A 27847-nucleotide genomic window follows, 5' to 3' on the forward strand; every position below is an offset into this window, starting at 1 on the left:
CACCAATGTGTCAGAGGAAACACCGTGCACCTGGCGACCTGGTTAGCGTATACTGCACCTGGCCCGACACAGGAGTCACTAGTGCGCGATGAGGCAAGGATATCCCTACCGGCCAAACCCTCCCTAACCCGGACGACGCTAGGCCAATTGTGCGTCGCTCCATGGACCTCCCGGTCGCGGCCGGCTGCGACAGAGCCTGGGCTCAAACCCAGAGTCTCTGGTGACACAGCTAACACTGCGATGCAGTGCCCTAGACCACTGCGCCACCCGGGAGGCCCAGCTATCTGGATTTTGGAGAAGAAGAAATGGGGGAGGCTTGGGTGAGTTGCTGTGGGGGGTGCAGGGAGGTTGACCGGGGTAGGGGTTGCCAGGTGGAAAGCATGGCCAGCCGTAGAAAAATGCTTATTGAAATTCTCAATTATAGTGGATTTATCGGTGGTGAGTGTTTCCTAGCCTCAGTGCAGTGGGCGGCTGGGAGGAGGTGCTCTTATTCCCCATGGACTTTACAGTGTCCCAGAACGTTTTTGAGTTTGTGCTGCAGGATGCACATTTCTGTCAGGAAAGCTAAGGCTAGCTTTTTCAAACTGCCTGTGTATATTGGTTTCTACCTTCCCTGAAAAGTTGCATATCACGGGGGCTGTTCGATGCTAATGCAGTCCGCCACAGGATGTTTTTGTTCTGGTCAAAGGCAGTCAGGTCTGGAGTGAACCAAGGGCTATATCTGTTCCTGGTTATAAACTTTTTTGAATGGGGCATGCTTATTTAAGATGGTGATGAAGGCACTTTTAAAGAATAACCAGGCATCCTCTACTGACGGGATGAGGTCAATACCTTGACCAGGATACCCGGGCCAGGTCGATTAGAAAGGCCTGCTCACTGAAGTGTTTTAGGGACCGTTTGACAGTGATGAGGGTTGGTCGTTTGACCGCAGACCCATTATGGATGCAGGCAATGAGGCAGTGATCGCTGAGATCTTGGTTGAAAACAGCAGAGGTGTATTTGGAGAGCAAGTTGGTTAGGATGATATCTATGAGGGTGCCCGTGTTTACGGATTGGATGTTGTACCTGGTAGGTTCATTGATAATTTGTGTGAGAATGAGGGAATCAAGCTTAGATTGTAGGATGGCCGTGAACAGCAAATTGTACTATTGTGGCTAATCCTTTTTGTGGCTAGCTTCACATAGGGGGGTGCAACAGCAATTGTGCTAGGCACTGTGACATTGATCAACCAATGCTGTTTTATACCCTGATGAAAACCGCTTGTCTGTCAACGTTGGATATTAGGTTATTAAATTATTGCATCTGAGCTCCTAGAGTGTGCGGCTCTCCTTTTAGTTTTTCAAGTGTTAGATACCACCGACAGATGTTTGATTGACACAGATGTTTTATTAACACCCCCTCATTATCATATTGGAGTAAGAAATACAGAAATGACTAAAAATGAATTAAAGTTTGAATTAGATAAATAATAAAATACATACAGATATGTAGAGAAGGTGTGTTCATTTTAGTCAGTATTTTTGTATTTACTTGCTCATTCATTTGTCGATTTTATTGATTTATATAATTATGACAGGTTTGGGCCTACATAGTAAACTAGTAAAGAGAAAACAAAAAACTTTAGTCGCGGGAGAATGACGTATTCCACGTAGAGTTTGTGGGCGTAACATGGGTGGGGCCAAAATACAGCACAATGGGGGCTGTGTTCGATTACTTTGAAGATGTATCCACCCTTTCTTCCTCGTGCATACACTAAACTGTATGAAAGCGGAAAACAATGTTGCCACGTATCCATATTTATCTCAGATATGTGATTGTTCTAGGGGAAGGAATGTAAAAGTATTTTAACGGAGCCTGGCTTGTAAAATAGAAAAAGTGTGCTAAACGCTTCATCTTTTTTGTTTGTTTTAACCTTGCGTTCTGCTTTTGACTTGTGTAGTGTGGCCCATGCAAGGTAGGCTACAGTGAAGTGGGACGAAGCCAATGACTATGTCATTCCATTTGGGACGCTCCCTGTTATTTGTTTATATCTAGTTAGATAGCGAGCTAGGTAAAGTAGCGTACTATTATGGTTATGAATGTCACATGAGCCTGTGTGGTTGTATTGAAATGTTTGACCCTGCCAAGTATAACGTTAGATGATTAACTACCCTATGTCACTTAATATTCAGCCCAAAATCCAGTCCAATCATTTCTTATAGGCAGCTGGCTAATTTTGCATGCTGACGTTAGCCTAGCCTACGGTCGGCTAATTCTGCCTGAAGGTAACTCTGGCATGGTAAATTGCTTTATTCCTAGTTCGCAAGCCGGGCTGGTGTGCTAATGACATGTTTTTTCTCTGTAGGAACAAAATGTCCAGTACTGAGTCCGAGGTTAGCGTTGCAGGTTCGGTGGTGTCAGACCCTCAACACTCTCAGAAACTTCTCAAGGCCCTTCGCTCCTTTTGGCAAGAACAATGCTTCCAAGACGCAGTGTTAGTACTGGACGGGGAAAAGATTCCAGTCCAGAAAAACATTTTGGCTGCGGCTAGTCCATACATCAGGTAATCCGTTAGTTATGTCTTGCTTTACCTTTTTGTCGAAAGCAGCACTGTTGCAATGGATTAAATCCATTCCATGGTTATTATAACTTTGATACGGCTGGGGATGTGACATTGTTTCCAGCTGTCAACAGGGCGTCTCCCGCAGTGTCCCACTCGATGCTGGTAGACTGTCAGTTTTTTTAACCTGTCATGCTGATCACATTTGTATTGGTTTTAGTACACATATTTTGCAGACTTTACCGCGGGTGTAGAGAAATGCTTATGTTCCTAGCTCCAACAGTGCAGTAATACCTAACAATACACCCAAAACCAAACAAAAAAGGAATGAAGAAATACTAGAATGCGACACATACCGTATTCTGACATATTCCATAGAACAAAACTGAACTACAACCCTCCAAAGGAAGATGGATCCATGTACACCATTGAGCTTCAGGGAATCTCTGTCACTATCATGAAGCAGATCCTGGACTACATCTTTAGTGGGGAGGTGAGTAGTGTGCAATGCTGTAAATGGGCCTAGAATAATGTGTAAATGGGACTAGAATAATGTGAACATAAATGGGATTATTTTACTGGCTTTTAAATTGCCTATAACAATATTGTCCTGTACTTCCTAACTCTTTTGAGGGAATCCATATTCCTATTTGTAGCTTACAGTTTTTGAATCTTATGTTCCCTACTTGAACAACCCTGATCTTACACTCCTTCCATCCTGCTCATTGTTATCTGTTTGTAGATCAGTCTGAGTGAGGACACCATTCAGGACATGGTCCAGGCTGCTGACCTGCTGCTTCTGACAGACTTGAAGTCCCTGTGTTGCCAGTTCCTAGAGAGCTGCATTGCTGCAGAGAACTGCATTGGGATCCGGCTCTTCTCTCTACATTACTGTCTGCACCATGTTCACCATGTTGCCACAGACTTCCTCCAGACACATTTCCGTGATGTGGCTGCCACGGATGAGTTCAGGGAGTTACCCCCAGACCGGCTGTGTGAGATCCTGTCCATGGAGAAGCTCAACGTGGGCAATGAGAAGCATGTCCTGGAGGCTGTGGTGCGCTGGCTCGGTCATGACCTGGAGGAACGGAGGGTGAGGACCTTGTTTTACTACTAGGGGTATGGGGGTTCTGCCCTTGTTTCTGTCTGTCAGAAAACAACCCGTGTAGTATTCCATAGCTACAAAAGTAGAATTACAAGTACAATTATGTTCAGAGACTACTACATCATTTGAAGGACTGTTTTTCGCACACTATTTGCCTATCCATTACTATTGGCCTCTCAGCTCATCCCGAGTAACCTATTTCTGATCCTCCCCCAGGTGCACATGAAAGAGGTGATGTCATCAGTGTGGATCCAGGGCCTGGACCAAGGTTACCTGAGGGAGCAGGTATTGGGAGAGCCCTTGATGAGGGAGGTGATCAGGGAGTACTGCAACGCTCCACTGGGGGGTGCTGCACTGCAGGGTGAGGCTCTTCTAGCCGCCTTCAAACCTCGTGGCTACTCGGAGTGCATCGTCACTGTAGGAGGGGAGGAGAGAGGGTGAGTATTTGCTGACTCTTACTCTGGGAGGATGTCCAGGCATAAGATGTCTACATTCTGTTGAATGTGTATATGAATCATACAATGTGGCCATAACGCATTTATTCTCATTTTGCAGACTGCTGTGGTTTTGTGTGCGTATGCTTGTTATACAAACAGTTTGCAATGGAAGTTCTTGCAAAACATTCAGAGAACTGAAATGTATGTCAAGCAAGATGACAATTTATTAAGGGCTGTAAGAATAGTGTGGTTGATATACTGAGAGATTTGAGGTGACAGAGATTTTTATGGTGACACAGAGAGAGGATGATGTTAGAGAGGGAGCCAGTGTGTCAGATAAAACCAACAGGATATAACTCACTTGACTTCCTGTTCTCTGGTTCCTGTTTAGAACGAGGAAGCCGTCAGCCATGGCACGCTGCATGTGTCCACTCTATGATCCAAACCGTCAGCTGTGGATCGAGCTGGAACCAATGAGCATTGGCCGAATAGGGCATGGGGTGCTGGCTGCAGGTTGGTATTGAATCCAGACCTAGTTTTATTTTTACAGTACCAGTCAAAAGTTTGGACACACTTACTCATTCAAACTATGAAATTACACATGCAATCATGTAGTAACCAAAAAAGTGTTTAACAAATCATAGTAGTAGCCATAGTAGCCACTCTTTGCCTTTGACAGCTTTGCACACTCTTGGCATTCTCTCAACCATCTTCACCTGAAATGCTTGAAGGAGTTCCCACATGCTCAGCACTTGTTGGCTGCTTTTCCTTCACTTTTCATCCCAAACCATCTCAATTGAGTTGAGGTCGGGTTATTGTGTAGGCCAGGTCATCTGATGCAGCACTCCATCACGCTCCTTGGTCAAATAGCCCTTACACAGCCTGGATGTGTGTTGGGTCATTGTCCTGTTGAAAAACAAATGATTGTCCTACTAAGCGCTAATCAGAGGGTGTATCACTGCAGAATGCTGTGGTAGCTATGCTGATTAAGTGTGCCTTGAATTCTAAATAAATCACCAACATGCTTCAGGTTGGGAACCAAACATGCAGAGATGATCTGTTCACCTACTCTACGTCTCACAAAGACACAGCGGTTGGAATCAAAAATCTCAAATTTGGACTCATCAGACCAAAGGACAGATTTCCACCTGTTGAATGTCCATTGCTCGTGTTTCTTGACTTAAGCAAGTCTCTTCTTATTATTGGTGTCCTTTAGTAGTGGTTTCTATGCAGTAATTCGACCAAGAAGGCCTGACTCATGCAGTCTCCTCTGAACAGTTGATGTTGAGATGTTTGTTACTTGAACTCTGACGCATTTATTTTCTGAGGCTGGTAACTCTGTAATGAACTTATCCTCTGCAGCAGAGGTAACTCTGGATCTTCCTTTCCTTTTGCGGTCCTCATGAGAGCCCGTTTCTTCATCAGTGCTTGATGTTTTATGCAACTACACTTGAAGAACCGTTCAAAGTTCTTATGTTCCGTATGGATGACCTTCATGTCTTAAAGTAATGATGGACTGTTTCTTGTTGCTTATTTGAGCTGTTCTTGCCATAATAGGGCTATTTGCTAAAAGACCAAGTCCATATCTTCTGTATACTCCCCCTACCTTGTCACAACAACTGATTGGCTCAAATGCGTTAAGAAGGAAAGATAATCCACAAAATATATTTTGATTTGTTTAACACTTCTTTGGTTACTACATGATTCCATATGTTATTTCATAGTTTTGATGTCTTCACTATTATCCTAAAATGTATAAAATATAAAAAATAACAAAAAACCCTGGAATGAGTAGGTGTCCTACTGTTTGACTGGTGCTGTACACACACAGTATATACAGTGTGTTCGGAAAGTATTTTGGTCCCTTTTTCCACATTATGTTACAGCTTTTTTCTAAAATGTATTAGATACATTTTTATTGGCGGGAACTGGATCAAGCTGTCGATTCAGAGCATCCCAAACTTGCTCAATGGGTGGCATATCTAGTAAGTATGCAGCCCATGGAAGAACTAGGACATTTTCAGCTTCCAAGAACTGTGTACAGATCCTTGCGGCAAGGGGCCGTGCATTTATCACGCTGAAGCATAAGGTGATGGCGGCAGATGAATGGGGCGATAATTGGTCTCAAGATCTCGTCAAGGTATCTTTGTGCATTCAAATTGCCATCGATAAAATGCAATTGTTCGTTATCCGTAGATTATGCCTGCCCATACCATAACCCTACTGCCACCAAGGGACACTAATCACAATGTTGCCATCACAAAACCTCTCGCACTCACAACACCATACATGTGGTTGTGAGGCCGGTTGGACGTACTGACAAATTTTGTAAAATTATGTTGGAGGTGGCTTATGATAGAGAAATAAACATTAAATTCTCTGGCAACAGCTCTGGTGGACATTCCTGCAGTTGGCATGCCAATTGCACACTCCCTCAAAATGTGAGACCTCTGTGGCGTTGTGACAACTGCACATTTCATGTGGCCTTTTATTGTCCCCAGCACAAGTTGCACCTGTGTAATGATCATGCTGTTTAATCAGCTTCTTGATATGCCACACCTATCAAGGTGGATGGATTATCTTGGCAATGGAGAAATGCTCATTAACAGGGATGTAGAATACATTTGTGCACAAAATGTGAGAAATTAGCCTTTTGTGCTTCCGGGAAATTCTGGGGATCTTTTATTTCAGCTCATGAACCATGGGACTAATACTTCACATGTTGTGTGTTATTTCATAGTGTTGATGTCTTCACTATTCTACAATGTAGAAAATTGTAAAAATAAAAAGAGTAGGTGTGTCCAGTCTTGACTGGTACTGTACCAGTGTAGTCTTCATGGCAGTTTATAATTATGGATCCCACAATTCTCATGTAAGTCAAACCCAACCCAGTGTAAGGGATCAACCATGAATTAACACCTTTCTTTGTCCTCTCAGAGGGCTACCTCTTTGTGATGGGTGGTATGGATGAAGCTAAGATGGTCCTGAGCAGTGGGGAGAAATATGACCCAGACACAAACACCTGGACCCCAATTCCTTCCATGAAACAGGTATTCTACTTAATTGATAATGCCCTTGAAACCGGTGTTTGGAGGATATATTGGCACGGGTGGTGTTTTGTCGAGGGCCGGCAAACCATGCCAATATATCCCCCGAACATCGGCTTTGAGGGCATTATCACTTTTTTCTACAATGGGGTTACCAACATATTCATATAATGATTGACATATTTTCATATGTTGGTTTTATTCATGCTATGTCATCCTTCCACAAGATATAGTTCCGACACAAATCTAGGGTTGCTACCTAAGCCGGCTGGTTGTTCGTTTGCCATTTAACGACTAGGTCACGTCTGTCTTTTTATTCTGTATCTATGAACGCAACCCAGTTGTTCCTTCTAAATGTTCCATTGCCATGCTGGCTGGCAACGTTCTTATCCCTTGCTTGCTAGCTAGCCAACTATGGCTAACTTAGTCACGTCAAACAGTGTAGCCAGAATAACAATAGTACCTTCATTTGCATTTATGCAAGCTGTTTTCTAGTGACATTTATTTGGACACATCCATAAGAATGATGCCAGCTGATTCATGATTTCGACTGGCTGAGAAACGCTGCCTGTCTGGCTCATCCCGACTCCCGACACGTTCATTACTATAAGATAGCTGGAGATCAAACTTGAATATTGAAACAATGTTGCAATTGTCGGAGAGGCAGGCGGCAAGGTTTATACAAATCTCCGCTGTTGAAAACTAAATGTTAGTATAAAAGAAATGTGAGATAATATCTAGATGCTTTTATAGTGGAGATCAAGTTTATAAATTGCCTGGCTGGACTGATGACTGGATTGCGCAGTCAGATGGAACAGAGGAAATAGGAATTTTAACGTCATAGATTTAGCCGGTGATAACTTGTGGAATTGACACCTTCTGGAATGCGGTTTTAACCAATTGGCATTCAGGATTGGACACACCCGTTGTATAATACTGCACACAACATAGAAACTGCAACTTTTTTTCCCTTTGCAATCCTTCCAACCTGTCAGTAGCAACATTCAACCCACTTGTTTATAGACATTTCCAGTGATGCCATTTTGAAGTTACTTCAATTGGTTATATAGACCAACTGTCTTTCACTGAACCAAGTAATTTAATCCATCAAATGTTCCATGTGTCCTTTTTACTTGTATAGGCTACTCACTGGTAGCCATGTTTTATGTTCTTATCTATCCTTCTAAAGCGTTATCGTTCTGAGTAATGCCACCAGGGGACAGTATTGCCCACTGTTATTAAAGGCTTCTACTCTTTGTTTGGTCAGGCGAGGCAGAACTTTGGTGTTGCAGAGCTGGATGGGATGATCTATGTTTTGGGAGGAGAGGATGAGGATATAGAGCTCCTGACTGTGGAGGTTTTCGACCCTCACTTTAACACCTGGACAACCCAAACCAGCATGACAATGGTCCGCAAGGTGAGACATGAGCACTTCCAGCTTGCTATAAACACATTCACAAATTGCAACCTCTCCAAATCTCTCACCACTTGCCCAACGATCTCTCCTCAGATTGGCTGCTATGCCACCATGAAAAAGAAGATCTATGCCATGGGTGGTGGGTCATATGGAAAGCTGTACGACTCCGTAGAATGCTATGATCCGAAGACCAAGCAGTGGACTGCAATCTGCCCTTTGAAAGAGAGAAGGTACAGAATCAACTCAGTAGTTAAAATAAAATAGTTCCTGTCAAAAGTTTGGACACACCTAGCCAAGGTTTTTCTTCATTTTTACTATTTTCTACATCAAACTATGGTATCATGTAGTAACATTTTTGTATTTATTTTTTAAATCTAAATATCTTAGCGAGATTTCAAAGTAGCCACCCTTTGTCTTGACGACAGCTTTGCATACTCTTGCCATTCTCTCAACCAGCTTCACCTGGAATGCTTTTCCTTCACTCTGCTATCCAACACATTTCAATTGGGTTGAGGTCGGGTGATTGTGGAGGCCAGGTCATCTGATGCAGCATGCCATCACTCTCTGTCAAATAGTCCTTACACAGCCTGGAGGGGTGTGTTGGATCATTGTTCTGTTGAAAAACAAATAATAGTCCCACTAAGCGCAAACCAGATGGGATGGCGTATAGCTGCAGAATGCTGTGGTAGCCATGCTGGTTAAGTGTGCCTTGAATTCTAAATAAATCACTGACCGTGTCACCAGCAAATCATCTCCACACCATTACACCACCTCCATGCTTCATGGTGAGAACCACACATGCGGCGATCATCTGTTCACCTACTCTGCATCTCACAAAGACACAACGGTTGGAACCAAAAATCTCAACTTTGGACTCATCAGACCAAAGGATAGAATTCCACCGGTCTCATGTCCATTGCTCATATTTCTTGGCCCAATAAAGTCTCTTCTTATTGGTGTACTTTAGTAGTGGTTTCTTTGCAGCAATTTGACCATGAAGGCCTGATTCACGCAGTCTCTTCTGAACAGTTGATGTTGAGATGTCTGTTACATGAACTCAAGCATTTATTTGGGCTGCAATTTCTGAGGCTGGTAACTCCAATGAACTTAACCTCTGCAGCAGAGGTAACCGACTCTTCCGTTCCTGTGGCGGTTCTCATGAGCGGCGGTTTCATCATAGCGATTGATGGGTTTTTTGCGACTGCACTTGAAGAAACGCTCAAAGTTCTTGTAATGTTCTGTGTTGACTGACCTTCATGTCTTAAAGTAATGGTGGGCTGTCATTTCTCGTTGCTTATTTGAGCTGTTCTTGCCATAATATGGACTTGATCTTTTACCAAATAGCCCTATCTTCTGTATACCACAGCTACCTTGTCACAACACAACTGGCTCAAACGCATTAAGAAGGAAAGCAATTCCACAAATGAACAAGGAACACCTGTTAATTAATGTATTCCAGGTGACTACCTCATGAAGCTGGTTTAGAGAATGCTAAGAGTGTGCAAAGCTGTCTTCAAGGCAAAGGGTGGCTACTTTGAAGAATCTAAAATATACTTTGATTTAACATTTCTTTGGTTACTACATGTTATTTCATAGTTTTGATGTCTTCACTATTATTCTACAATGTATAAATTGGACTAAAGAAAAACCCTGGAATTAGTAGGTGTGTGTGTGTACACACTCACTAACGTTTAAACGTTTGGGATCACTTAGAAATGCCTCAAGTCCTCAACTTGCAGCTTCATTAAATAGTACCCGCAAAACACCAGTCTCAACGTCAACAATGAAGAGGAGACTCCCGGATGCTGGCCTTCTAGGCAGAGTTCCTCTGTCCAGTGTCTGTGGTCTTTTGCCCATCTTAATCTTTCCTTTTTATTGGCCAGTCTGAGATATGGCTTTTCTTTGCTGCTCTGCCTAGAAGGCCAGCATCCCGGAGTCGCCTCTTCACTGTTGACGTTGAGACTGGTGTTTTGGGTACTATTTAATGAAGCTGCCAGTTGCTGACTTGTGAGGTGTCTGTTTGTCAAACTAGACACTAATGTACTTGTCCTCTTGCTCAGTTGTGTACCAGGGCCTCCCACTCCTCTTTCTATTCTGGTTAGAGACACTGTGCTGTTCTGTGAAGGGAATAGTACACAGCATTGTACGAGCTCTTCAGTTTCTTGGCAATTTCTCACGTGGAATAGCCTTCATTTCTCAGAACAAGAATAGACTGACGAGTTTCAGAAGAAAGGTCTTTGTTTCTGGCCATTTTGAGCCTGTAATCGAACCCAGAAATGCTGATTCTCCAGATACTCAACTAGTCTAAAGAAGGCCAGTTTATTGCATCCTTAATCAGCACAACAGTTTTCAGCTGTGCTAACATAATTGCAAAAGGGTTTTCTAAAGATCAATTAGCCTTTTAAAATGATTTGGATTAGCTAACACAATGTGTCATTAGAACACTGGAGTGTTAGTTGCTGATAATGAGCCTCTGTACGCCTATGTAGATATTCCATTAATCAGCTGTTTCCAGCTACAATAGTCATTTACAACATTAACAATGTCTACACTGTATTTCTGATCATTTTGATGTTATTTTTATGGACAAAAGAAGTCTAATAAAAAAATTAAAAAACACATTTCTAAGTGACCCCAAACTTTTGAATGTGTGTGTGTGCATACCGAAAGTACTTGACATGATGGATTTATGGTACAGCCTTATTCTAAAATGGATTAAATTATATTTTAATGGCGGGAACTGGACCACGGTCATACACTTTTATCCAGAGCATCCCAAACATGCTCAATGGGTGACATGTCTGAGTATGCAGGCCATGGAAGAATAGGGACTTTTTCAGCTTCCAGGAATTGTGTACAGATCCTTGTGACATGGGGGCTGCATTATCATGCTGAAACATGAGGTGATGGCAGCGGATGAATGGGATGACAATGGGCCTCAGAATATCATCATGGTTTCTCTGTGCAATTGTGTTCGTTATCCGTAGCTTATGCATGCCCATACTATAAACCCACCGCCACCATGAGACAAACCTCTCGCAGTCACGACGCCATACACGTGGCCTGCGGTTGTGAGACCGGTTGGCCGTACTGCCAAATTCTGTGAAATGATGGCGACGACTTATGGTAGAAAAACAAACATTAAATTCTCTGACAACAGCTCTGATGGACATTCCTGCAGTCGGCATACCAATTGTAGCATTGTGTGGTGTGACAAAATGGCACATTTTGGAGTGGCCTTTTATTGTCCCCAGCACAAGTTGCACCTGTGTAATGATCATGCTGTTTATTCAGCTTCTTGATATACCACACCTGTCAGGTGGATGGATTATCTTGGCAAAGGAGAAATGCTCAAAAACAGGGAGGTAAACAAATTTGTGCACAATTTGAGAGAAATAAGCCTTTTGTGCGTATGGAAAAATGTTGCATCGGTTTTTTTTCAGCTCATGAAACATGGGACTAATACTTTACGTGTGTGTCAGGTTTGACTTTCGAATAGAATACACCGTTATTGTCCACATTTAGATGGAACATTTATGAAGAAATCCCCTGTGAAGGATTTGTTTACTGTTGGTGTTGCTATTGATATGTTCTCATTGAATGACCCCTGATGTTATGGTGTGAATGTCTCTGCCTTCAGGTTTGGCTCAGTGGCATGTGGTGTGGGTCAGGAACTCTATGTGTTTGGAGGCGTGAGGAGCCGTGACTCAGACAACCCAGAATCCAGCACCATGACCACCTGCAAGTCTGAGTTTTTCCATGATGAGATGAAAAGGTCAATAATAGGGCTTGTTACTTTGATCAAGAACTTCCTTATTTGAATTTATGCTTCAGCCAGAATGTGTTGGACTGGGTATATCCTTGTTACCTAAAGATGTATGTACAGTTGAAGTTGGTGGTTTTTACATACACTTAGGTTGGATTCATTAAAACTCATTTTTCAACCACTCCACAAATTTCTTGTTAACGAACTATAGTTTTGGCAAGTCGGTTAGGACATCTACTTTGTGCAAGACACAATTTTTCCAACAATTGTTTACAGACAGATTATTTCACTTATAATTCACTGTATCACAATTCCAGTGGGTCAGAAGTTTACATACACTAAGTTGACTATGCCTTTAAACAGCGTGGAAAATGCCAGAAAATTCTGTCTCCTAGAGATGAACGTACTTTGGTGGGAAAAGTGCAAATCAATCCCAGGACAACAGCAAAGGACCTTGTGAAGATGCTGGAGGAAACGGGTACAAAGGTATCTATATCCACAGTAAAACAAGTCTCATCGTCATAACCTGAAAGGCCGCTCGGCAATGAAGAAGCCACTGCTATAGAACCGCCATAAAAGAGCCAGACTACGGTTTGCAACTGCACATGGAGACAAAGATTGTACTTTTTGGCGAAATATCCTCTGGTCTGATGAAACAAAAATTGAACTGTTTGGCCATAATGACCATTGTTATGTTTGGAGGAAAAGGGGGGAGTCTTGCAAGCCGAAGAACTACATCCCAACCGTGAAGCACAGGGGTGGCAGCATCATGTTGTGGGGGTGCTTTGCTGCAGGAGGGACTGGTGTACTTCACAAAATATATGGCATCATGGGGCAGGAAAATAATGTGGATATATTGAATCAGCGTCTCAAGACCTCAGTCAGGAAGTTGAAGCTTGGTCGCAAATGGATCTTCCAAATGGACATTGACCCCAAGTATACTTCCAAAGTTGTGGCAAAAAGGCCAACAAAGTCTAGGTATTGGAGTGGCCATCCCAAAGCCCTGACCTCAATCTGATAGACAATTTGTGGGCAGAACTGAAAAAGCGTGTGCGAGCAAGGAGGCCTACAAACCTGACTCAGTTACACAAGCTCTGTCAGGAGGAATGGGCAAAAATTCACCCAACTTATTGTGGGAAGCTTGTGGAAGGCTACCCAAAACATTTGACCCAAGTTAAACAATTTAAAGGCAATGCTACCAAATACTAATTGAATGTATGTAAACTTCTGACCCACTGGGAATACAAGCTGAAATAAATCATTATCTTTACTATTATTCTGACATTTCACATTTTAAAATAAAGTGGTGATCCTAACTGACCTAAGACAGGGAATTTTTACTATGATTAAATGTCAGGAATTGTGAACCTGAGTTTAAATGTATTTGGCTAAGGTGTATGTATGTGGTCTCTGTTTACTGTATTTGTAGTTGATCAAAGATCTTTCAAGTGTTTATTTTCCCAACCACGCTCTGTCCAGATGGATGTACCTTGATGACCAGACTCTCTGTGTTCAGACCAGTTCCTCTTTTGTGTATGGCGCTGTCCCCATTGGTGCCAGCATATATGTAGTGGGAGACTTAGACACTGGTGAGTTAAAGGCAGACTCCTGACGTAAATTACCACTACTTGGCAAGCATTGGCAAATACATCTTACTGTATGCGTGCACTGTGTAATGTATACATCGATCTCTAAAGGTCTGTGTGTCTCTGCGCAGGTACAACCTATGACTATGTGAGAGAATTCCGTCGCAGCTCGGGGACGTGGCACCGCACCAAGCCCATGCTGACATCTGATCTGTGCAAGACTGGCTGTGCAGCCCTGCGCATCGCTAACTGCAAACTGTTCCGTCTGCAGCTGAAGCAGGGCCTGTTTAGACTCAGGGTCCCGTCCTCCTAGATGGAGCTCATTTAGGTGCTCTGTCTCCACACTCACAGCAATGGAACATGAGAATGGAGGTTGAAGGGACTTCCCAAAGGGGACGTTTGGAGTATTTATCTGCATATTTTGGTGGCTTTCTTAGGTTCCATCAGGGTATTATTCTATGTGTGTGTACTTGCTTGAAGAGGGATTATTGCGTTATTTCATATGCAATTTAACAATGGGTATGATTTGTAAATAGGTTTTACTGACCATTTACCCATTGCTTTTTGTTTACTACGTTCTTGCTGCTGTTTGGTGGGTTTTAAAGAATTTAACACAACTTTTAAGGGGAGAAAAGCAAGAATGCCATAGTACTGTCATTCATTGTAGCATAGGTAGTCATTTTTAAGGAAAATCTATACCCATGTCTAACACTGCATTTTTAGTTGTTGTTAAAGATCAGTCGCTGAATGACAACGAGACATCCCATTTTCATTGTTACCTTATAGTAGCTAAGGGATTCGTGGCCTTTGAATAGACTTGGGCAATATGGACAAATCCATAATTATATTGTGACTGAATTGTCACGATAATGATACGATAAATGTATAACATTAATGTGCATGAGTTACTTTTTACATTATGCTTAGGTACAACACTCAAAGTAGTAGTTATCACTTGTTCTGTTAGCATTCGCACATATTAGCAGGCTTATTTAGTTTCAAACTTCACATTTATTTAGTATAGACTACTTATCGATATCAGTAAGATGTCCTCGGTGGTGGGTTTGGTTGGTGGCAATAATTTTTCTGGTTTATCATGACAACTAGAGCTACACGAGGAGACTTCTAAAAGAACAGATGTGGTTTTACTTGTTCCCTTAGCTAAGGGACTTGTAGCCTATAAAATAAGCAAAATGTCGTTTTTACCCACAAACTTAACTTGGACTGTTTTTAAATGGACAGCTTTGAATGAGTAATGCCAGAAGCTGGAGCATACTTTGTATTGAAATGGTAACAGGTTTTATATAACATTACTGTATCTTAAGTGAAATCTCTTTGGGATGTGCGTGTTTAGTGAATGTAAAGCTGAGTTAAGCCCCTTCCTTTCATTGGTTTCCCCTTAACCAAGCACTCTAGGCACAGTGTGAGCCAGAAATGGATTTAGAGTTACTGGTGTCACTCTTAAGTTGCTGGATGTATTTTGCTGATGACTTTTGAACTGGCTTTCCAGTCAGTGTGGATGATTTTTTTTTGGCATCTGTTAACCCCATTTGTTTTGTGTGAGTTACAGCTGTTGCTGTCCATCCCATTTGAAGGGAAACTCGTCTCTCACACGCTACAGAACTCACAGAAACATATTTTTAAAATGCATTCACACGCCTTTATGAAGCCAACAGAGCTCAGGACACGTCTGAAAAGCACCAAGAACAAATGTAAGAACAGGTATCACAATTTACACAACACTGTATACTTGCAGCATGTTAGTGTATTGCTGAGAGACTCAACATTCCATAGTCTTTAGTGTAAACTGTGAGAGTGACACTATCTGCATTCTAGTGGTCCAAACAGTGCTTTCACAAAACATTCACCCATTGTGTAACTATCAGAACACTGTGATATGCGCTTTATGCATTGTTCTTCGAGGAATTCTGCAATAGTACCATCAAGTGGTTGTTAACCAAAGTTGGGATGTGAGAGGACAATGAATTCAAATCTGTTTGTATTTTTGTATTCAATTCTGTGGGGTAGCAAGGAAGGTGTCATGGAAAGAGCTCAATCATGAGTGTTTTCAGTTTGACAAGATGATTAAACAACACTGGCCAACTCAGTAGTTATTCCTGTGTGACTTCAGCCCTGGTTTAAATCAAGTAGCATTCAGGGTGTTGGAGTTTTGTTTTTATGTTTCAGAGGATTCAGGAGGAACTGAAGAGGTATTCCTCAAATAATCCATTATATTTGGGTTATTGTTTGTTTTAATCTCTCGGAAACAGTTTACCAAGAGAATCTGTTACAGATTCAGTGACACTGTTGACTTGTAACTGTGTGTGTCTTAGATGAGGGGCAAGCATCGGATTAACACAACAGGTTTACTGAAGATAATCAGGATGGAGTTAACCAAGCTGCTCTCATGACTTTCTCAATTTAACTATAGTCTTGTGACTCAACACCAAGTGGCTAATGTTAAACTGAGCCCTGAGAGACTACTGCTTCTGCTGCAGTTTGGACACAGGATTTAGGCTGGGATTCAGCTGGGAGCACTGCCCACTGAACTTCCACTAGAAAAGACTTGTGGCATGTGAAGGGAAGCCTATCAGAAAGCCACCAGCGCACTACACTGCATTGACAAAACCTGTTTGAGATTTACATTGAGCATAATATATTTTTTTAAATAATAATGCAGATTGTAAAGTAATTCATTCCACAGACATTAAGAAACCTCTGTTATTCCATAAGGTGTTGAGCTTGTTTGTTGGCTTTCATCGTTGCATTTCAGTGTGGTGGATCATTTTAAAAGACACTACATATGGGGTTAAAGTTCCTCATATCTGACATTTCAAAACTGCATCATGACAGTTTTTCTTTCACTTTCAGCTTTACTTAACATTCAGGCATGAGCGGCTGAGGCACATCTGCAATGTCGTGGTCAAGTTAAGTAATGGGAGTGGTTGGAATGGAAAAACTTTCTGAGAAATGTGTTCAGCTCCCAGTTGGAGCATCAAACTCAGTGGTCAGGCGATCTTAAAGAGCTTGTTTTCGACAGTGTAACCCATGAGATGATGAGTGCCCGAGATACAGTACGGCTCAAGCTCTTTCTACTGAGTCCCCACAAATAGAACAGTTTGAAAATGTTGTATAAAGACTGACTTTTAATTTAGAGAACAGGCACAATTGCTCATGACAGTAGTGTATGGTTACTATCTCTACAATACTTATTCTACTCAATATGCTCTTCAGCATGCCCCTAGTCTTGTCAACATAGACTGTCATATTCAGTGGGTTTGTAACAACTGTTTCTTAGGTGAAATCTGGACACATGGATACTGGTAGTCTCTGACCCACTGCTGAAACAGTTTTAATGGGGTGTGTTGTGCACTCCCCAACCAGATCATTTGGATGCTTATCAATCATTTCTGCAAAGTACCAACGTTGAGGTCACAGTTAAAGGGAAACTGTTTGTGGTTCATGCTTATTGTAGCCTAGTGTGCATCAAAATGCAAAATATTTAGCAATAAAATGGAAAATAAGCCTTTTTCTGTTTGCAATTTAAACTGTACCGACAACTCATTAAATAGGTCGACTTCCTCACATTAAATATTCGCATATGTTGCCCTCAGTTTCATATCAGGTCTCCTCATGATTCTTAAGGCCCATGATCCCAGCAACATTTATTGAATAGACTGATAGATTTGTGTCAAACGCCGTCTTCAACAAAAATGGAGACGGCACTGCTAGACGAGAGATAATTAGCATTTGTCGTACGTCCTCCATTTTTGTATTGAGGAAACTGCCCTCCTATCGCACAGACAGCAGACAGTGGAGCTAAAAGACTTACAGCGCATCCGCTTGCCTCCCCATTGACGTCACTTTGGTATCACATGAACGAGAAAGGACCAATCCAAGTGGCTCTATCGAAGTTCTTTTGCGAAGATAGAGGAAGACCGAAAAGGGAACCTTGCCAATGAACATTTAAAGACAAAAAACCGTCGCCTTTTGGATTTGGGTCTTTTGTATCAGAGCTACGTGATTAGTATGAGTTAAATCTGGATTATGTTAGCTGAACTGGGGCTGGCAATGGCCCAAACATATTGAATAGATCGTTGGGGGAGCAAAACGCGACGTTGTAGTGGGCATTGTACGGATAAAGGATTATTTGCCTACCCAATAACTGCTCCGTCGTGAAATACCCCCACCAAAGATTCGTTCATGGCTTTTCTGTCAGTGTCTCCGCCGTGTCTGTTTTCCGCCCGCAACACCATTTTAACTATTGAGGTCGCATCGCTGTAGTTTTGCTCTCAAGCCCTACAATCTACACACCGCCGGCTTTCCTTTTATATATATATATTTTTTTAACTACTAAAAGTAATACATTGTTACCTCCTAGGATAATTTTTGCGACCAAATAAATATGGATTTTAACAGCAGCGGTGGGGGAAACGAGCTACATAATAACCAATTCTATCAATCTGAGGAGAGCAAGCCTTTGCTTGGAGAGATGTCTGCGCCGTTGGAGGGGAATAATAATAAATTATGCGCCGGGCCGTGCAAGAGAACCCTGCAACATTGCAGCAGCGGGATGCGATATAAACTACTACAGGAAGGGGACATCCAGGTGTGTGTGGTCAAACACCCTCGGACCTTCCTCAGCAAAATTCTAACCTCAAAATTCTTACGGAGATGGGAACCGCACCACCTCACCTTGACAGACAACAGCCTGGCGTCTGCGACGGTGAGTTGCTACTGTAGTTAACTGTTTCCAAAGGCCCAAATTTATTTTTTGGGGGGGTGGGTGACATTGTTTTCACTTGGGATCATCGATTAAGCACGACGACTGACTTGTAATGGCACTAACAGCAGAAAATGTAGCCAATATTTGTTGAACATGTAGCGTTTCCTTTGTTACGTTCCATTTGCTCAGCTGATAATGTGATCACAACATTGTTGCTTTATTTCCCTCCTCCGTGACAGTTTAGACGCTACACCTATACGCAACCTCGGACGACTCCTATTTGCTGTACTTTTATTCTAGCTGGCTACGTTTTTCACATACAATTTGATAATCTCTAGGACTATTTGTTTAATCAAACATGGCTGTCCTACTGTTGTGCTACATAGGCAAGCACCAGCGTGTAATTTGATAAGAGTACAAATTGTGGTGTGTGTATATATATATATATATATATATATATATTAAACATTGTTTTGTGAGCAGCGAGATGGCTGGCACGCTCGTAAATTTTATTTGATGACGTTTTCTATAGGCTATGGAAGCTGAATTGGGTCTACTGTTATTGATCTCCCAACAGCTGCCGCCTATGGATTTGTCACCTAGAATAGTGTAGCATGTCAGCGGTCAATTTAGTTTAATTTAGTACATTCAATACGTTAATTGAAATCCAATTAATGTATAAAATACTCAAACAATATGCACTTATCAATTAAGGCATTTCATTTCAATGCACTTCCTGAATTCACTGAATTGACACCAACTGTGATTTAGGGGGTGTAGGCCTAGCTCTCAAACTCTAGATGGCATTCTGCCTTCACCCTACAGTTCTATGCCATTAGCTTCTCCCACGACTGCCTCGTGAACTACAACCCTTTTTAACATTTAGAAACCTCAATAATCATTGCTTGGGATAAGGGCCATATCCTTCAAAAGCCTTATCTTTCATAAGTGAGAAGGAATCCTTCAAATAAAAAAAGATGCAGTTTTGCACAGATCCATACAGCTAGGTTATGGGTGTCTCCACCCGATGAAACTACATTTCCACTACACTTCCCGAGTATGCTGACACACTAGTATTCGGAGTGTGCTAGATAGCTAATTAGCACGAGTGGTCGCTAGTTAATCACTAGTTAACTACACATGGTTGATGATATTACTAGGTTAACTAGCTTGTTCTGCGTTGCATATAATCAATGCGGTGCCTGATAATTCATCACTGAATCACAGCCTACTTCAACTTCGCCAAAGGGGTGATGTGATTTAACAAAAGTGCATTTGCGAAAAAAGCACAATCGTTGCAATAATGTGCTTAACCATGAACATCAATGCCTTAATTAAAATCAAAACACAATTATATATTTTTTTACCTGCATATGAAGTTAAAAGATTCATGTTAGCAGGCAATATTAACTAGGGAAATTGTGTCACTTCTCTTGCGTTCAGTGCAAGCAGAGTCGGGGTATATGCAGCAGTTTGGGCCGTCTGGCTCGTTGCAAACTGTTGAAAGGCCATTTATTCCTAACAAAGACTGTAATTAATTTGCCAGAATTTTACATAATTATGACATAACATTTTAGGTTGTTAAATGTAACAGTAATATTTAGACCTAGGTTTGACACCCGTGCGATAATACGGAACGGTTCCGTAACGTTTTGTTTTCAAAATGATAGTTTCTGGATCTGACCATATTAATGACCAAAGGTTCGTATTTCTGTATTTATTATAATTAATTAAGTCTGCGTAGTGGTAGGCAGCAGCAGGCATCGTAAGCGTTCATTCAAACAGCAGCTCTTAACAATGCTTGAAGCACAGCGCTGTTTATGACTTCAAGCCTATCAACTCCGAGATTAGGCTGGCAATACTAAAGTGCCTATAAGAACATCCAATAGTCAAAGGTATATCAAACACAAATGGTATCGAGAGAGTCCTATAATTATTATAATAACTACAAACTAAAATTTCTTACCTGGGAATATTGAAGACTCATGTTAAAAGGAACCACCAGCTTTCATATGTTCTGAGCAAGGAACTTAATTAAATGTTAGCTTTTTTACATGGCACTTTTACGTCTCCAACACTGTTTTTGCATTAATTAAACCAAATTGAACATGTTTTATTTATTTGAGACTAAATAGATTGTATTTATTATATTACGTTAAAATAATAGTGGTCATTGTTCATTCAGTATTGTTGTAATTGTTATTTATTACATATAAAAATGGGCCGATTTAATCGTTATCGGCTTTTTTTGGTCCTCCAATAATCGGTATCGGCATTGAAAAATCATAATCGGTCAACCTCTAGTGTTGATCCCATGTTTCATGTGCTGAAATAAAAGATCCCAGAAATGTTCCATACCCACAAAAAAACATTTCTCTAAAATGTTTTGCATGAACTGTTGTTTACATTCCTATTAGTGAGCATTTATCCTTGGCCAAGATAATTCATCCACCTGAAAGGTGTGGTATATTTGATTTTTAACCTTTATTTAACTAGGCGTGTCCGTTAAGAACAAATTCATATTTACAATGATGGCCGACGCTGGCCAATTGTGTGCCGCCCTATGGGACTCCCAATCACGGCCGGTTTTGATGCAGCCTGGATTCGAACCTCAAGCGCTGAGACGCAGTGCCTTAGACCGCTGCGCCACTCGGGAGCCCTCTCAAGAAGCTGATTAAACAGCATGATTATTACACAGGTGAACCTTGTGCTGTGGACAATAAAATGCCTCTCTAAAATCAGCAGTTTTGTCACACAACACCATGACACAGACGTCTCAAGTTTTAAGGGAGTGTGCAATGGTGGCATGCTGACTGCAGAAATGTCCACCAGAGCGCTTGCCAGAGTTAATGTTGTCTCATTTTAGAGAATTTGGCATTGCGTCCAACCGGCCTCAGAACCGCAAACTATGTGTATGGCGTAATGTGGGCGAGCAATTTGCTGATGTCAATATTGTGAACAGAGTGCCCCGTGGTGGTGGGATTATGGCATGGGCATGCATAACCTACAGACAATGAACACAATTCCATTTTATCAATGGCAATTTGAATGCACAGAAATACTGTGATGGGATCCTGAGGCCCATGTCTTTTAAGGTATCTGTGACCAACAGATGCATATGTATTCCCAGTTATGTGAAATCAATAGATTAGGGCCAGAGGGTAGGGTTACCGTCTTATCCACTCTTGACCAACCATGCTATTTTGTTTTTTCGCATTGTTCGTAACATGTTTTGTACATAATATTGCTGCTATCATCTCTTATGACCGAAAAGAGCTTCTGGACATCAGAACTGGGATTACTCACCTCAAATTGGATGAAGACTTCTTCAATGAGTCGGACATGTGGGATATACTACGGACACCTGACCAGGCCCAGATCCCCGTGAATCGCTGGAAAAGGAAATGTCGGTTTCACGGAAAGAGGTCCGGCTGCCTTGTGAGGATCAGGCGACGTGTGGCTAATCTGCCCTTGCCTTCCGTTCTGCTAGCTAACGTTCAATCACTGGAAAATAAATGGGACAAACTGAAAGTACGTATATCCTACCAACGGGACATTAAAAACTGTAATATCTTATGTTTAACGAGTCGTGGAAGAACGACAACATTAAGAACATACGGCTGGCGGGTTATACACTCCATCGGCAGGACAGAACAGCATCCTCTGGTAAGACGACGCGGGGGCCAGAACGTGTATTCCGAGCATGCACTGACCAACTGGCCAAGTGTCTTCACTGACATTTTCAACCTCTCCCATTTTCAACCTCTCCCGAGTCTGTAATACCAACATGTTTCAAGCAGACCACCATAGTCCCCGTCTCTGAACACTCAGGTAACCTGCCTAAATGACTACCGACCCATAGCACTCTGTAGCCATGAAATGCTTTGAGGCTGCTCATGGCTCACATCAACACCATCATCCGAGAAACCCTAGACCCACTCCAATTTGCAAACTGCACCAACAGATCCACAGATGATTCAACCTCTATTGCACTCCACTATGCCCTTTCCCACATGGACAAAAGTAACACCTATGTGAGAATGCTATTCATTGACTACAGCTCAGCTTTCAACACCATAGTTCCCTCAAAGCCCATCACTAAGCTAAGGACACTGGGACTAAACACCTCCCTCTGCAACTGGATCCTGGACTTCCTGTCGGGCCACCCCCCAGGTGGTAAGGGTAGGTAACAACACACCGCCACACTGATCCTTTAACACGGGGGCCCCTCAGGGGTGCGTGTTCAGTCCGCTCCTGTACTTCCTGTTCACTCATGACTGCATGACCAGGCACAACTCCAAAACAATCATTATGTTTGCTGATGACACAACAATGGTAGGCCTGATCACTGACAACGATGAGACAGCCTATCAGGAGGTCAGAGACCTGACCGTGGGGCGCAAGGACAACAACCTCTCCCTCAACGTAACCAAGCCAAAGGAGATGATTGTGGACTACAGGAAAAGGAGGACCGAGCATGCCCCCATTCTCATCGACGGGGCTGTAGTGGAGCAGGTTAAGAGCTTCAAGTTCCTTGGCGTCCACATCACCAACAAACTAAGATGGTCCAAGCACACCAAGACAGTCATGAAGAGGGCATTACAAAACCTTTTCCCCCTCAGGAGACTGAAAAGATTTGTCATGAGTCCTCAGATCCTCAAGGTTTTACAGCTGCACCATCGAGAGCATCCTGACGGGTTGCATCACTGCCAGGACCTCTATACCAGGCGTCGTCAGAGGAAGGCCCTAAATATTGCCAAAGACTCCAGCCATCCTACTCATAGACTTTTCTCTCTGCTACTGCACGGAAAGTGGCACCGGAGTGCCAAGTCTAGGTCCAAGAGGATTCTAAACAGCTTTTACCCCCAAGCCATAAGACTCATGAATAGCTGATCAAATGGCTACCCAGACTATTTGCATTTTCTTCTATATATATATATATATATATAGTACCAGTCAAAAGTTTGGATACCTACTCATTCAAGGGTTTTTCTTTGTTTTGACTATTTTCTACATTATAGAATAATAGTGACGATATCAAAACTATGAAATAACATATGGAATCATGTAATAACCAAAAAAGTGTTAAACAAATCAAAATATGTTATATTGGAGATTCTTAAGTTCTTTTGTGGAATCTCTTTCCTTAATGCAATTGAGCCAATCAGTGGAGTTGTGACAAGGTAGGGGAGATGTACAGAAGGGAGCCCTATTTGGTATCCTTTAGTAGTGGTGTCTTTGCAGCAATTTTCCCATGAAGGGCTGATTCACGCAGTCTCCTCTTAACAGTTGATGTTGATGTGTCTGTTACATTAACTCTGTGAAGCATTTATTTGGGCTGCAATTTCTGAGGCTGGCAATTCTAATGAACGTATCCTCTGCAGGAGAGGTAACTGAGTCTTCCTTTTCTGCGGTGGTCCTCATGAGAGCCAGTTTCATCATAGCGCTTTATGGTTTATGTGACTACACAATTTTCCAGATTGACTTCATGTCTTAAAATAATGGAGTTATTTGGCTTCGCTTATTTGAGCCGTTCTTGCCATAATATGGACGTGGTCTTTTACCAATAAGGAGACACTTGCTTGGGCCAAGACAGGTGGAAATTTGTCCTTCGGTCTGTTTTGTCCGAATTTGGTATTTTTGGTTCCAATTGCCTAGTCTTTGTTAGACGCAGAGCAGGTGAACGGATGATCTACGCATGAGTGATTCCCACCGTGAAGCATGGAGGAGGTGGTGTGGGGGTACGTTGCTGGTGTCACTGATTTATTTAGAATTCAAGGCACACTTAACAGCATTCTGCAGTGATATGCCATCCCATCTGGTTTGCGCTTAGTCCCACTATAATTTGTTTTTCAACAGGACAATGACCCAACAGACCTCCACCATAATTTGCAAATTAATTAATTAAAAATCCTACAATGTAATTTTCTAGATTTTTTTTCTTCTCATTTTGTCTGTCATAGTTGAAGTGTACCTATGATGAAAATTACAGGCCTCTCTCATCTTTTTAAGTGGGAGAACTTGCACAATTGGTGGCTGACTAAATACTTTTTTTGCACCACTGTATACTACCCAATAATGTCAATAAAAACATGTTATACATTTTTGCTAATTTATTGAAAGTTAAATACAGATCTCATTTGCTTAAGTATTCACACCCCAGTCAATACATGTTAGAATCACCTTTGGCAGTGACTACAACTAAGTCTCTCTGGGTAATTCTCTAAGAGCTTTTACACACCTGGATTGGACAATATTTGCATATTATTCTTTAAAAAATTGTTCAAGTTTGTTGTTGATCTTTGCTAGACAGCCATTTTCGGGTTTTGCTATAGATTTTCAAGTATATTTATGAATGCTATTTCCCGAAATGGAAAGATTTATTTATTGCTTAAGGTAATTATTCATGGCTCGCTTTATTTTATTTTAAAACTAAATTAATGATTAACTTGTATGCTTTGATGACGTGAATCAATGATTGATTGATACAGTAGCCTATAGAAGTATAGGTGATATTAAGACTAAACAGGGATGTGCTCTAAGGTCTACAGCTCGATGGTGGTTATACAAGGCTGCTATACTAAGCAGTGCGCGCTAACCAAGGTTGCCAGGTGCACGGTGTTTCCTCCGACACATTGGTGCAGCTGGCTTCCGGGTTGGATGCGCGCTGTGTTAAGAAGCAGTGCGGCTTGGTTGGGTTGTGTATTGGAGGACGCATGACTTTCAACCTTTGTCTCTTCCGAGCCCGTACGGGAGTTGTAGCGATGAGACAAGATAGTAGCTACTAAAAAAACAATTGGATACCACGAAATTGGGGAGAAAACGGGGTGAAGTTTAAAAAAAAAAGTACATTTAAAAAAAGTTTTTTTATAATCGTAATAATAAGAAGGAGATAAAGGAAAAATAATCATTATTTTAAATTATTTTTGGAACAGAGGCTGTTCTAACGGGAAAAAAGTGTAAAGCCTTTATTACAGCAAAACAAAGATTTAAAAACAGCCAAATTTGTACATTTATTTACTTGACATGTTGTTGCATGAGGTTTGGTGCTTACAGAGTCAGTAGGCTATTAAACACTCAAACAGGCAACAGAAGCAGGATCTGTCTTATTTCTGTAGATATATTGCCGATTTATAAAGCCAGGCACATTTAACAGTTAAGATATTTATTATACACCTAATTATGTTTGGGTTTAAATTCTCCTCACTTTTCTTAAGACAATAAGGCAAGGGCTGTTTTCTCATCTCCTCATTCTGCTGCTGCCTCCGCGGTATTGTTCTCAACACCAATATGCTGGTTAACTTTGCTATTATGCACATAGCAACATGGTCTAGGAAAAGGCGCCAATTCAACAGCGCACTGATGTGTTTCAGAACCGTGGACAGCGACCGCTATCCAAAGAGGGAGATTGCATTTGGTATAAAATATTTTTTATTGGTGTTGCACAATGGTTCTTATGTAATATAATCCTATACAATTTCAGTAGCATGTCTTGGACTGATGGACTATGCCACCCCCACGGCCTCCATAATGGATCAGTCCAATCAGACAGGCGCAATTCAGACAGGTGTCTTGTACACCATGATATTTTTTGTCTACTGCTCGACTAAGGCTGTTGGACGACCAAGATTTTCTTATCGACCAAACAATCGACCAGTCTACTTAATTGGACCAGCCCTAATATAGAGTGTTCATAACAAGGTCACATACGGTTAATTAATTGCACGTTGAGGCCCCCAAGGAAATAATTTCCCTCATACCTTGTAATTCCACTAGCTTGACTATATATCAGACGAGTCAGGTCAATAACTAGTTCAATCACAGATGATCGTGCAGAACAGTTGTTTTGTACTAATAACGACTTATTGGAGTTCTATTCGAATGTCGTATTGGGTAACCAAACTCACTTAAACCTGAGCCACGTCCCAACATTTTCAGTGGCATTTTCTCACATTCCAAGTGCTAACACATCAGACTTCCTCCTTTCCTGTCATTATTTACATTAGGGGGGAAACGCCAGCCCTATGGATGCTTCACTTTCAATAATTGAGGTAGGCTACTTTATAAAGAGGTCTTAGGGACCAGTATGAGAAGTGACTCACTACTTAAGCATAGGGCAGTCACTATTGAGAACCTGCATCATATTTGCATAACATTAACCTATTTCAAGAACTTCCTGTCACTCCTCCTTTTCAAAGGCCTCTAATAAAAATGATCTTGCAGTTTTGATATTTCAAGGGTCCTGTTCTATCTTGAAGCAAACACAAACTAAGAACGGGAGGTTGACTGTCTAATAAAGGGTTTAGGCCACATTGCTCCCCAAAGGGCTCAGATTGGACAGAGATACCTCTTTGCCAGGACATGCAGTAGTGGGAGAAAGACAGAAAATGTGTGTAACAAAATAATGAAATTCATTTTAGACATATAGGCATAGATAGGCCTGTTTGTCACATGTCCTATGTTTGTATTTATTATGGATCCTCCTCGGGTCCAGCAAAATTAAGGCAGTTATACATTTGTATTGTAATGTTTAAGTCACAGCAGATTTCACAACATATTAAGTTTGTGCTCTCAGGCCTCTACTTTACTACCACATAACATACACAGATTGTGTTATAGATATCGAGTGTTTGTATCTATGTTTGTGTTGCATCACAGTCCCCGCTGTTCCATAAGGTGTATATTTTTTTTAATCAAATTTTACTGCTTGCATGAGTTACTTGATGTGGAATAGTGTTGCATGTAGTCAAGGCTCTGTGTTGTACTGTGCACCTCCCATAGTCTGTTCTGAACTTGGGGTCTGTGAAGAGACCTCTGGTGGCATGTCTTGTGTGGTATGCATGGGTCTCTGAGCTGTGTGCCAGTAGTTCAAACAGACAGCTCGGCTGCTTTTAGTTTTTGAAATATTTAGGACTAACTTATTCCTTGTCACCTATTCTGAAACTGCAGCTCTAAGTGTTGCGGTCATTTCAGTCACTGTGGTAACTGACGTGTTGAGTCATCCGCATACATAGACTCACTCCAAGCCACTGGCATGTCGTTAGTAAATATTGAAAAATATATATGTTTACCGTCTTATTAGAAGTGTACAGTGGCTTACCACCTTAAGCGTCTAACCTTTGCGCCTAGGCCTACTGTATGCCATAACAATGATGAGCTTTGTGCTAATTGGACCAAGAGGTGTTAATCAGAAATCCATTTACAGGAAATGTTATAGATATTTG

At 41.7% G+C, this 27847-nt stretch overlaps 2 protein-coding genes across 6 annotated transcripts in view; both read left to right on the forward strand.

The window, feature by feature from the left end:
- The first annotated feature begins 1706 nt into the window (after positions 1-1706).
- Positions 1707-16004, forward strand: LOC115134340 (gigaxonin-like). 5 transcript variants are annotated; one of them, XM_029668183.2, is made up of 13 exons: positions 1707-1954; positions 2202-2264; positions 2345-2542; positions 2918-3032; positions 3282-3632; positions 3861-4081; positions 4473-4594; positions 7019-7131; positions 8396-8545; positions 8639-8775; positions 12186-12320; positions 13791-13900; positions 14029-16004. In XM_029668183.2, exons 3-13 carry the CDS (start codon positions 2352-2354, stop codon positions 14208-14210), a joined length of 1827 nt encoding a protein of 608 aa, XP_029524043.1. In that variant the 5' UTR covers positions 1707-1954; positions 2202-2264; positions 2345-2351; the 3' UTR covers positions 14211-16004. The 5 variants fall into 5 exon arrangements, with proteins under 5 accessions (XP_029524043.1, XP_029524044.1, XP_064878688.1 ...); XM_029668184.2 differs by lacking the exon at positions 2202-2264; XM_029668182.2 differs by lacking the exon at positions 1707-1954 and having other exon boundaries at positions 1974-2264.
- Positions 16005-17758: 1754 nt separating this feature from the next.
- LOC115134339 (C-Maf-inducing protein-like) overlaps positions 17759-27847 on the forward strand; it is a 34205-nt gene continuing 24116 nt past the window's right edge. The window contains 1 exon segment of the mRNA XM_029668181.2: positions 17759-18623. Within this exon segment, the coding sequence (XP_029524041.2) occupies positions 18303-18623 (321 nt within the window). The 5' untranslated portion in view covers positions 17759-18302.

The sequence above is a fragment of the Oncorhynchus nerka genome, linkage group LG9a (assembly GCF_034236695.1).
Source record: "Oncorhynchus nerka isolate Pitt River linkage group LG9a, Oner_Uvic_2.0, whole genome shotgun sequence".
NCBI lineage: Eukaryota > Metazoa > Chordata > Actinopteri > Salmoniformes > Salmonidae > Oncorhynchus > Oncorhynchus nerka.